Here is a 13,046-nt window from a genome sequence, read left to right on the forward strand (position 1 = left end):
CAGCCTGAGAGACGCCGGCGGACGCAAATGGGAGCCAGGGCCCCATCTGTCACTTCCGGCTATGGGGACGGTAAGGATCCGCGGGCCGGACGCTGAGGTTTCAGGGCGCGTCTCAGCCTTTCTCCAACGCGTTTTGGCGTTGGGGGAGACATCGGTTTCTTCTTGTGCAAAGAACAGTGTTGGCCAGGATGAACTCCACATTCATCTCAGCTACAGTTCTTTTCGGGGACGGACGGAACTTGTTTCCTTCTTGCAACGGTGCGGTCATTTAGGAAAGCTCTGGAGTGGACCGCGATTTGCTTTGGGTACTTAAGAGGTGACAGTACGTTGGTGAAATCAACCTCTTCCTGCTTCTAGCAGGTTCAGAGATTTGTCGTCTCTAAGTGTATCAGCCTCTAAGAGAGGCTGCAAATAATTATTTTCCATGTTTTTTATGGTTCCGGTTCATCTTGGTCCATACTTTTCTTTACACAGGAAAACAGGTAAATTTACGCAAGTAAATAACAAATATTTGTTATTTACCGAATTTGTTATTTACCCGAATTGTTATATTCGGGTGGATATGTGCTATGGAGAAAAAATAAAGGAAAGGGAGGAATGCCTGGCCGAGGGTATTGCTATTTCAAATAGGATGGTTAAGAGCTCACCAGAAAGGGCCCTTTGAACAGTAACTGGAGGAGGTCTGTTTAACTGGGAGAACAGCATTCCAGGCAATAAAGAGAGTTCAAAGGCTCTGAGACACTTATGGCCTTCCCCCACTTAAGGGATAGTAAAGAGAAGCATGGGCTTGAACACAGTGGGAATATATATAGGTGTAAAAGATATTAAAAAATTTTTTTTTAATGTTTATTTATTTTTGAGACAGAGCATGAGCTGGGGGTGGCATGGGGCAGAGAGAGAGGGAGACACAATCCAAAGCAGGCTCCAGGCTTTGAGGTAGAGAGGCTCCAGGCAGAGAGCTCGTGGTGGAGCTCAAACCAACTCTGAGATCATGACCTGAGCTGAAGTTAGACTTAACCAACTGAGCCACCCAACTGCCCTCTAAAAGATATTCTGACAAAAGACTGGTATCCAGAGTACATAAAGAACACCTACAACTCAGTAAGAGAAAACAACCTAATTAAGAATGGGTGACAAATTTGAACACTTTATAAAGGATCTGTGATTCAGGCCAATAAACACATGAAAAGATGCTCAACATCATTAGTCATCAGAGTAATACAAATTTAAAACATAATGAGCTACTACTACACACCCACACAACTAAAATTTAGAAGACTGATAGTATAAGTGTTGTCAAACATAATTGGTATCCTCGTATATTGCTGATCTGAATTTTATAAAATAGTATAACCACTTTGGAAAAGAGTGTGGTAGTTTCTTAAAAAATTAAATGTATATTTACTTTGCATTTCATTCCTTTGCATTTTCCAGGAGAAAGGAAAACACGTACCTAACAAAGTTTAATACGTGAATGTTCATAGCAACTTTACTCTTTTTTTTTTTTTAATGTTTGTTTTTAAGAGAGAAAGAGTGCAAGCGGGGGAGGGGCAAAGAGAGGGAGACACAGAATCTGAAGTGGGCTCCAGGCTCTGTGCTGACAGTACAGAGCCAGATGTGGGACTCGAACCCACAAACCATGAGATCATGACCTGAGCCGAAGTTGGATGCTTAACAGACTGTGCCACCCAGGTGACCTGCAACTTTACTCTTAATAGCAAAAAACTGGAAACAACCCAATGCCCAAGAACAGATCAGCGGACAAACTGGTAAATTCATACAATGAAATAGTAACAAAAAGGAATAAATTACTGATACTTGCAACAATATTTGCAACATGGATGAATCTAAAAACCTCTGAAAAAAAAATCAAGAAACTAGAATATATTACTGAATGATCCCTTTTCTACAACACTGTAGGAATTGCAAACTTATTCTAGACTGACTGGAAAGCAAAATAGTGGTTGGGAATGGAGGAGTGGGAGACCTGGATGGACTGGAAAGGACGCCAAGGGAATCTTTGCTGTGAAGCCTGTCGATGTTCTGTTTCTTCATGTAGTGGTAGTTATAAGGGGAGTATGACTTTGTCAAAATTCATCAAACTATACACTTAGAAAATACATTTTATGGACAATAAATCATGCATTATGCCTCAATAAAGTTGATTAAAAATAGACATTTAAAGAAAAGTCGCTCCGTTTATAGCAGCTTATTTATAACCACCTAAAGCTGGAAACAACTCAAATGTTCATCAAGTGAATGGATAAACAAATCATATATCCATACAATGGACTACAACTTGGCAATAAAAGGGAACCAACTATTGTGCCATAACAATAACGTGGATGGATCTCAAAATAATCATGCTGAATAAAAAAAGTCAGACTTAAAAATAGTACATACTGTATGATTCCACTTAAATAAAACTACAGTGATAGAAAGCAGATCAGTGGCTGCTTGGATAGGGGGCCTTTCCATCAAAGGAAAAAGGAAATTACAAAGCAGCACAAGGAAACTTTGGGGTAATAGATATGTTCTATATTAATTGTGGAAAGGGTTTCATGATTATATACATATCAAAGTATCAAGTTGTACACTTTAAATACTAAGTGCTCGACTGTTAAAAACAGAACAAACTGAGGGTTGATGGGGGGTGGGAGGGACGGGAGGGTGGGGGATGGGTGTTGAGGAGGGCACCTTTTGGGATGAGCACTGGGTGTTGTATGGAAACCAATTTGACAATAAATTTCATATATTGGAAAAAATAAAAAATAAAAAAATAAATAAATACTAAGTGCTCGTAGGGATGTGAGCAACTGGAACTCCTATACCCTGCTGATGAGGATATAAAATAGTACAGCCATTTTGAAAAAATTTGGCAGTTTCTTCTAAAATTAAACACGCGCTGACCTCATAGCAGCAGTCTCCCTCCAAGGGAAATAAATGCAGATGTTCACACAAAAACCTCTATACAAATGTTTATAGCAACTTTGTTCAAAAGTAAAAAACTGGAAGTCTATCAACTGGTAGATGGATAAACAAACTGTGGTATATCCATACAATAAAAAACTAACTCAGCAACAAAAAGGGAATCAACTATCGATCCCCCTCGATGACATGGACGGATCTCAAAGGCGTCATGCTATTTGAAAGAAATCACATCCAAAAGGCTACATGCTGTTTGATTTCACTTACATGACGTTCTAAAAAAAGGCAAACAATACAGAGACAAAACAAATCAGCAGTTGTCAGGGCCTAGGGTTGGTGGGAGAAGTTAATTACAAAATGATATGAGGGAAGTTTTGGGCGTGATGGCAAGGTTCTCAACTGTGGTAGTAGTTATAAAACAGTATATTTGTAGAAACTAATAGAACTGTACATGAAAAAAGGATGAATTTTACTGTTAAGTCATTTCAGAGATAAAGATCCCTTTACTACAGTTGCAGGGGAAGAGATCACTATCATGAAATTAGTTCAAAAGATCTAATTTGGTGTTGGTTAAATGAGAACTTTCACAAGATTATCAACCTTGTTCTCCTCTGCAGTATATAAATATGCATATCTGTGTATCTTGTATAAATAGGTATATCTGTTTCCATCTGATAAAATGATTCTAATCTTGGAAGTGTTATGTGAATAAATGGGTTTTGAAGACACCAAGACTTCAAAAACTATTCCCAAGGCATGTGAAAATTACCTCCAAAATGAATGCCTACCTATAAGTCGGTAGACTATCCTTGCTAAATTGTTAACTTGAATATAATTGACATTTCTATATTCCTAAAGATAGGATCTCAATGTCACATCAGTGGAAGAGCTCTGGTACTTCCCATTCTCATATGTATGGTTGAACAATGGTTAAAAACTGTGACTGCTGGGGAGCCTGGGTGGCTCAGTGGGTTAAGCATCCAACTTCGGCTCAGGTCATGACCTCACAGTTTGTGGGTTCGAGTCCTGCATCAGGCTCTGTGCTGACAGCTCAGAGCCTAGAGCTTCCTCCTCTGCTCCTCCCCCACTTGCACGCTCTCTCTCTCTCAAAAATGAATAAATGTTAAAAAAAAATTAAAAACTACAGAAACTGTGACTGCCAAATTTATTAACAAATGCTTGAGTATCTTACCTAGGTCCTCTGGAAAGCAAAACCTGAGGCAAGGATTAAAGTGCTGATGTTTTATGTGGGATATGCGCGAACAGACTGTTAGGGTTAGGAAAAAAGGGAAGTGAAGCAAGGAAAGAGGCAAAGCAATGTGAGGTAATGGACTGCCTTATAGGCAGACTTCACGGTGAGCCGGAAGACACACAGGTTGTTGGCATATGTGTTCACTCCGTGGGCTAGACTTCTCTGGAAGGCTTGAAAGGAAAACTTTTCTTGACGGTAGTCCACAGAGGAGACAAAGGAGGGGGAAATTTGCTTGCCAGGCTCCCTCCTGTCCTCTGTGTTCCATTAATTAAGGCTCCCCACAGTGGGAGCTGACTCCTCCACTCTTCTGATCATCCCTTCGTGGCAGCTCAGAAAGCCAGATCCTGTGGCCTGCAGTATAGCATCTCCTGCAACTCTAAAGTGGATAAATGACATAAGAGAGAGGGCTGGTGTAGAGGCTGTAAGGGCCGTGCAGGCCCAGTGTAACTTGGGCTCTTGTAGCTTAGGGAATGCAATAAAGTTTGCTGGCAAGGCAAAAAAGGAGAGTGTGGGCCAGGAGGGAGATGGCGCCTTCTTTTTTTTTTTTTTTTTTTTTAAGTTTATTTATTTATTTTGGGAGAGAGAAAGCATACAAGCAGGAGAGGGGCAGACAGAGGGAGAGGATCCCAAGCAGTCTCTGCACCGACAGCACAGAGCTGACACGGAGCTTAAACTCATGAACCATGAGATCACGACCTCAGCTGAAATCAGGAGTCAGACACTTAACAACTGAGCCATGCAAGTGCCCCCAGATGGCACCTTCATGAAGGAAGAGGGGATTGAGGGAATCTGAGACTGCTTGGAACCTGTGTGTCATGTAACAAGAGATATAAATGAAATGAATGCTAAATAGTGATACAAGATACCTTGTAGGAAAAGGAATGATTCAATAGTGGGTAGAGTTGGGAGAGAAGACTTTACTGAGATGGGCTTCAAGAAAGGGAATGATTTGCTTATAGACGCTGCAAAGCCATTACAGGCAAGGGAACAACCTGGAAGACAAAGACATGGTACCCATAAATGTTCAACAGAATGTACTCAGGAAATTGCACACTGAAGAATGGAGTAGAATATAGCAGAGTTGTGTTTTTTTTAGTATTTATTTTTGAGAGACACAGAGACAAAGCACCAGTGGGGGAGGGGCAGAGAGAAAGGGAGACAGAATCTGAAGCAGGCTCCAGGCTCTGAGTGGTCAGCACAGAGCCCGATGTGCGGCTCGAACTCACAAACTGTGAGATCATGACCTGAGCCAAAGTCAGACGCTTAACTGATTGAGTCACCCAGGCGCCCCTAGCAGAGGTTTTAAAATCAGCTCGGAGTCAGATCACAAAAGGCCTTGACAGGGAGTTGGACGTGGACTCCAAAGGCCATGACCATCCAAAATTTCCAAAAGGGGAATAACACAATGAGCTTGTTTTCAGGACATAATTCTGGGGGCAGTTGTTAGAACTACGTTAGAAAGGTGGTTCAGACAGGTTCCTAGATGGGGTCTCCCTCCACATCAAGAGTGCTTGTGGCTGACATTACAGGGCCAAATCATGACTTAGGACGCTCAATGGCCCATGCTCCTGGGACATAATGCATAAAAATCAAGCTTACCAGACTGAGGATTAACCCCAAACCCAGTTTTATTGGCAACAGAGGCTCATTATACTGGCTGGACTGAACTCCTATCTGTATCTATAGTTCCTACCCAAAATGAAAGTAAAGAAATTTTTACTGATTAAAAACTCACAAGAGAATGGGAGAGATACCAAATGGTAGATGAGAGAGAGCAATAAAATTATTGTCAAATGGAGAAAAATAAAATCTAAATGCGTGTGGCAAGGGGAAAGTAAACAAAAAGCAAATTGACATTATTACAACTCCACCATGAGACAACCAGAGCTGCCATCAGTTTTGAGGGCTTCAATCTTTTTTTTTTTTTTTTAAGTAGGATGCATGTTCAGCACAGACCCCAACAGGGGTCCTGAACTCATGACCCTGAGATCAAGACCTGAGATGAAATCAAGGGTCAGATGCTCAACCAACTGAGCCACCCAGGTGTGCTAGGGCCTCAATCTTAAGTACAAAAAGATGGGCAAAGGTCACCAAATATTTCAATAACACCTCTAATATGAGAGACAGGCATCAACAAACAGACAAACAAAAAGAAAACAGGTGATTCAGGAAACAGAAGGAACCTAAAAATAATTGATAACTTTGAAGAGAGAGAATACGTTCATTTAAAAAAAAAGTGCTTGGAAAAAAAGGCATTCAGAACATAATATATGGAAGGTAGAAGATAAAGCTGAAGAAATTCTCCTGATTAAAAAAAAAAATCCAAAAAGTTAAAAATGGAAAATAAGAGGAAAAGAATAATTAATTTGGAGGTACATTAAAAAAAAAAAATCCAATGTTCAACTAATAGAAGTTCCTGAAATAGAAAGGATAAAACTGAAAGAAAATTTCCCAGGACTGATATATACAACTTGCCAGGCTGAAAGGGCTCACTAAGTATATAGTGTTGCAAATTTTAAAATAACCCACATTTTTAAACATATGAAATTTCAGGACATTTGAGGTAAAGATCCTAAAGCTTTCACAGAGAAAAATTACAAGTCACAAATGAAAGTTCAGGAATCAGAACACAGGGTTTCAAGAGCAACAACAAAATGTGGGAAACAATGAGTAAATGCATTTAAAAGTGCCTACATACAAGTCTATAGCCTAGCAAATTATCAACGGGGTTGAAGAATAAAATAAAACACATTTCAGACATGCAAAAGTCTTGAAAAATTTACATCCCATTAACTCTCCCTGGGAAGCTATAGAGGGATATATTCCCCCAAACAGGGAAGTGCACCATGAAAGTCTCAGCTATGGGACCCAGGAAATAAAAGAGGGGTATAAGAAATGACCAGAATGACAGTGAAAAGAAATCCCGGGACAACAGCTATGCTCCAGATATAGAGAACTATCAAACTTCCCATCATGGGCTGAGTTGTGCCATCCCCCCATTCCCAACAAATTCAAATGTTGAAGTCACCCTAACCTTCAGGACCTCAGAATATGATTTGGAGGGTCTTTATTATTATTTTTAATGTTTATTTATTCTGAGAGAGACAGAGTATAGCAGGGGAGGGGCAGAAAGAGAGGGAGAGAGAGAATCCCAAGCAGACTCCACACTGTTAGTGCAGAGCCCAACATGGGGCTCGAACTCATGAACCAAGAAATCATGACCTGACTGAAATCAAGAGTCAGATGCTTAACTGACTGAGCCACCCAGGTGCCCCTGGAGATAGGGTCTTTAAAGAGGCAATATGTCAGGGCACCTAGGTGGCTCAGTTGGTTCAGTGTCTGACTTCAGCTCGGGTCACGATCTCACAGTTTGTAGGTTCGAGCCCCACATTGGGCTCGCTGCTGTCAGCCTGTCAGCACAGAACCCACTTATGATCCTCTGTCTCCCTCTGTTCCTCCCCTACTTGTGCTCTGCCCAAAATAAATAAATATTTAAAAATAAATAAAGAGGTAATACGTTTAAATGAGGTGATAAGCATGGGCACTAATGCAATACCACTGGTGTACTTATAAGAAGAGGGAATCTGGACAGTCACAGATGGAGGAACATGCCAGGACAAAGGGAGAAGACTGCTGTCTGTAAACACAGAAGAGACCAACCTTGCTGGCACCTTGAGCTCAGATGTCTAGCCCCTTGAGCCGTGAGAAAATAAATTCCTGTTGTTGAAGCTGCCCAGTCTGGTACTTTGTTAAGGCAGCCCGAGCACATGAATATAGCATCCAACCTGGAAAAGACCAAGAGGGCTCCAGGAAAGATTTCAAGCAAAAAAGGATCTGCATCTATCATATCCGTATGAGAACGTTACAGTGGTGTTGGGATTTGGGGGATGAACCAGTAAGAGGTGCAGGGAAAAGAAGCAAACAAACGAGGCAAAATGAGGACAGAAGCTATAGAAGAGAGGAACAGAATCCCGGCATGCTGTGGCTCAGAGGTGAACAACAGCTGCCTAGTAAACATGAACCTGGAATATTGACTGAACCATAAATTGGGAAATATACTGAAGAGATGAAGGACTAGAAGTGTGCATGTGGGTAAGTGATGTGCACGAACTAAATCCTCATCTTCCACAGCGGGAGGGTAACAGGTAGTATCACAAATGGAAAAATCAACAAGTGGCTAAATAAGCATAGTATTTAAACATGGAGGCAAATACTAGAAGATAATGCAAAACTACTCAGTGTTTGGGGAGTGATAGCCAGGGGTAGGGCAGACAGGGAACTATCCTTTTCCATGGTAATCTCAGTAGAACTATTTGAATTTTTTTATTTTAATTTTTAAATTTATTTATTTATTTTGAGAGAGAGAGGGCACAAGAGGGGGAGGAACATAGAGGGAAGGAGAAAAAGAATCCCAAACAGGCCCTGTGCTGTCAGCATAGAGCCTGATGTAGGGCTCAAACTCACGAACCATCTCCAACTCACGAATCGCGAGATCATGACCTGAGCCAAAGTCCAGAGTTGGATGCTTAACTGACTGAGCCATCCAGGTACCCCAGAACTATTTGAATTTTAAACTACTCATACATTTTTTAAAAATAAAAATGAAAACTCTAAAAGCTTAAAAGGCCCCTGAAGACCTCTGAAAAAAAAGGGAGTCGCTGGTCCCTTTTGCCAGAGGTCTTAACGATGGTGCGGTGCGAGTGGAAGCCACAACTCTAGTGTGGTGCAGAATGAGACATGAGATAGCAAACGGAGACTAATATATATATATATTTTTTTAACAAACCATGTTGACAACTGAAAGGGAAGGGGACAGAGGGCATGATAGGGTCACATGTTTCGAAGGTAGCAGTGCTTATAATCATGGCACTTGTGCTGGCAATGTCCTCCTTAGAAACTGCTTCCAAGGAAAACTATCAGCGAAGCTGGATTCCCATACCTGCCCCTGCTTGTTCTTTCACGCCTCACCAGTTGTCTTGCTCCAATTTCAGTCCAAGTGAGCCTTCATGATGTATCCTGGGGAACAATTCTGCAAGAATAACCTTTTAGCAAGAAGAACTACATGTGTCAGGCACAGGAACCTGTCATGAGCCATCACTTAGATGAAGGTTAGCAGCCCAACTGAGCTAATTAGACATGGGCCAGGGCAGTGGTTGAACTAGAAGAGCACTTCCTGAGAGTCAGGTTCCACATGTTGGTATGTAAAAGAGCATAAAGAAAATACCTATCACATGCAGCACGAGACATTCTAGGATACAAATCTTCAAAGTCAGAGGCTTTAAAAAAGTGAAGCCAGGTCGCCCAGGTATTCACCAAGTATCTACAGAGGCTTGGATGTCATGTTAGTGAGGCACTTTCTTGAGCAAACTAAGGTCTCTGGCTTCTTTGCAACTCAGAATATTTAACACCTCCCAAGTGATCCATCTGCATGTTCCAGAGGTATACCAGCGGAAAAGAACTTAGAAGTCAAGATCAAGGCACCACTCTGCTGTGAGGCCAGTGGAAAAAGATCCCAGTAGGTTTATGTTCAACAGAGAAGCAATAACACAAGGAGCCATGCTTGTCGTCTACAAGTTTTCCTATATCTCAGGCTTTAAATGTTGTATCCTCTTCTGTTCATTAAATAACTTTTATGGTCTATAAAAGTTTTCCAGTTTTCCAAATAGTTCTACTCAGTAGATAACAATTACCCTGTCAGGCAAATTCCCCAGCATTCTGGTTTCTCAATCAGTTTCTTGCCCAACTGATAGTCAATTCCTAAAAGTTTACCCATTCCTGTGTTAGATGGCATATCTGACAATTCAGTGAAAGAAGTTGGTCAAATCCTACAACAGGCTTCCAAAGAAAGAAATGTCTAATCACAAAAATACAATTACTAATTTCAAGTAGTGATTAGGTTCTAAGGAGATGGTTGGACTCTTAGGTAGATGGTAACAGAAATCTTGAACAGTTAGGGGGAAAAAAAGATACCCTTAATGATTGGGTCATTAATAGAATATGAGAAGAACACTAAAAATTTCTGCACATACACTCCTATCACAAAATTGGTCAGAAGGAAATCATGGATAAAGAAGACAGAATTTTAAGTTTTACTTATTTATTTTGAGAGCGAGAGCGTGAGAGGCGGGGGGGGGGGGGGGGGGGGATCCCAGGCAGGCTCCACACTGTCAGCACAGAGCCCAACACACAGCTTGATCTCACAAACTGTGAGATCATGACCTGAGCTGAAATCAAGAGTCAGACATTTAAATGAACCACCCAGGCACCCCAAGAAAACAGAATTTTTGAAAAATAATTCACGAGAGAAATTCTTTATTACTTTATCAGTTCTAAAATATCATCTTCTTTAAAAAAACTTAAGACTGAATGACAGATTATTTCCTTTACTGTTGTAAATACTGCAAATTTCTCATCAAAGAGGTAAGTATCAATGTAATTTTTCCTTAAGTTTGAACACATGAGGGAGGAATGAAGCAGATTATAAACCTCATTTGATCTGATCTTATAAAAAGTCACTCCAGCTGTCTTCAGTCTTGCTCTATCCACAGAGAGATTTCCAGGATAGGTTTGTGTCATTCGGTCCATCCACAATAGGCTGGATAGGATAGTCCGTAGTAAGTGCCAGGATACCACCTTTTATTCTGGGCTACTTGACTGGCATTTGGCATTACATTCCAAGAGTACCTCAATTGTGAATAGTCCTCTCCAGGGGGCCCAGGAGGAGGGATATGGCCTCTCTGGGAAACGTTCTGATTCTGTGAAAATTTTCTTAAACAAACAAACAAACAAACAAACAAACAAAAAAGCAATTAATTATTATTAGTTTAATAAAATATATAATAAGCTTTATAAAATAATACATAGATATTCTGGCTCTACTGTTTTCTACCTGTATAACCTTAGCAGATAAGTTGCTTAATCTTTGGATTTCTTAGTTCTTTATAAAATGGAGCCAATACCTTCCATCTTCATGGGTTGTTTTCAAGGTAAATTAAGACAACGTAATTAAATTACCTACCACAACACCTTGGCACATGGTAGGTTTCCAGGAGCCATTCCACTTTCCCTACACAGATAAATGCCCACACTTTTCTAATCAAATACTTTCTCCCCAAGTCTGGCAGAGTTGACATGAGACAGAATAAGGTATTTATTTTTAAAAACAGGAAGCTGCTTTCACTTTAAATACATATGTAAATTAGTTATAAAGTATAGAATTCTAATTATGGGACATGTAACAAATGTGGAAAATTAAGATTGAAGTTTAATTGTTTCAAAAGCAAGATCAGTAAATATATCATACTGGAGTTTCACTACTTTCTCTATAATCTGTATTTACTCTTAAATAACACCCTTCCTTATTCTGTAAACTTTACCACTATTAATGCAGCCTAAGAATGCAAGATCCTTTTTGGTAATCACATCAAATTGTTGGCTTAAACGAAGTTTAGAATCAATGAAATTTTCTAAGGCATTTTTCAACTGCCTCTGAAAAGTCACATATTCCCCCATCTTGTACTTGATTTTTCAGCTCTAAATGCAAAATATGGAGCAAATGATACCTCCTGGTTGACACTGATCATCCAGAAAACATCAATTCCTCACCATTGCTATGTGTTTGCACTAAATTATGATATAAATTTCTATTTCAATTCCAGAAAAGTAGACAGAAGAGATACCTTACTGACTGCTGCAGATCTTGGGTCTGGCTGTGGAAATGCCAAGAAGGTACTGGATAGCCTTGGGTCTGATGTAGGTTATACCTCTGTCCTTGGTTAACAGACTTAATAGTGGTGTGGACTGGTTCCATCATATGTGTTGCGGCTTCAAAACCACTTGATCTGGATACACTGGAATCCCAACTCCTCAAAGAGAACATTTCCACACGGTATTACTGGTTTCCAAATTTAGTAGCCAATTTAGTAACTACATTTTGGTCCATGAAAATAACAATGCCATCCTCCCCCACTTCTCTCCTTGTTTAGATTCCCCAAGCAAGTAAGTAAGCCTCAGGGAGAGTGGATATGTACAGCTGAAATAATCTACAAACATATCTCCCTAACCACAAACCTCACATAAAAAATGCAACGTACCTTCTGATGGGGCCCTTCTGAAGGTCTTCAATATAGTTTTGTCTTTCCAAGCAATGTCCACGGCACCTATTGAATACTGAGGAGTGGATGAACTGTTAGAAATAACTGTACAAAAAACAAGTCTTTTACAGAGAAAGTAGATCAAAGCTGAAATCCACTGACGAATTATTCAAGCTGTTAATACCTCACTATTTCCAGATACATCCCTTTATAAACTTTTGGCAAAAGACTATTACGTCACAGCAAATGAATTACAAACATTTCTTTTTTCCAAAATTTGAGAAATACATCTACATTTCCACCTTCAACTTTTATAAAAAGGGAAAAATAGTGACAACACTCATACTTACATTCAATTGCATCATCTGGCCTCATGCCTTCTACATCAATCAAATACCTAACAAAACAACATAATTGAGTCATTTATATGTAAGAAGAAAGAAATCAAGTTTATTCAAAAGAGGTCCAATTTCATTTACAAATACAGATATAAAAACCCTAAGAAAGTATCAGCACATCTAATCCAATAATTATTCAAGAATGATATACTATGACCACAAAAAGACTTCATTCCAAGGATGCAAGGATGACCCAACTTTAGAAAATCTATTAATGTAATTAACAATTTAGTTAGTAAGTGAAAGAAGAAAATACAGGACCAAATTGGTACTTGTTAAAAAGGCATCTGATAAAATACAATAGTCCTTTTTGATCAAAATGTTTTATATACTAGAAACAGAAGACTTACTTAATGTGACAGAGTATTTATTAGG

The 13,046-nt window shown here is 39.8% G+C and overlaps 1 protein-coding gene and 1 long non-coding RNA gene across 5 annotated transcripts in view; one reads left to right on the top strand and one right to left on the bottom strand.

Annotated features, from left to right (window-relative positions):
• The window catches only part of LOC122216208, a 26,489-nt gene continuing 13,443 nt past the window's right edge, over positions 1 to 13,046 (top strand). Inside the window, exon 1 of the long non-coding RNA XR_006200783.1 lies at positions 1 to 70. This is a non-coding gene — a long non-coding RNA (uncharacterized LOC122216208). The remainder of the gene's footprint in view (positions 71 to 13,046) is intronic.
• DUSP11 (dual specificity phosphatase 11) overlaps positions 10,476 to 13,046 on the bottom strand; it is a 22,572-nt gene continuing 20,001 nt past the window's right edge. For 3 of the 4 annotated variants that reach the window (XM_042932724.1, XM_042932725.1, XM_042932722.1), the window contains 4 exons: positions 12,624 to 12,670; positions 12,274 to 12,349; positions 11,860 to 12,045; positions 10,476 to 10,948 (listed from right to left, as the gene is read on the bottom strand). In XM_042932724.1, the coding sequence (XP_042788658.1) occupies positions 10,753 to 10,948; positions 11,860 to 12,045; positions 12,274 to 12,349; positions 12,624 to 12,670 (505 nt within the window). In that variant the 3' untranslated portion in view covers positions 10,476 to 10,752. The remainder of the gene's footprint in view (positions 10,949 to 11,859; positions 12,046 to 12,273; positions 12,350 to 12,623; positions 12,671 to 13,046) is intronic. The other variant, XM_042932723.1, reaches the window with a different exon arrangement.

This window comes from Panthera leo, chromosome A3 (assembly GCF_018350215.1).
Source record: "Panthera leo isolate Ple1 chromosome A3, P.leo_Ple1_pat1.1, whole genome shotgun sequence".
NCBI classification, from domain to species: Eukaryota; Metazoa; Chordata; class Mammalia; order Carnivora; family Felidae; genus Panthera; species Panthera leo.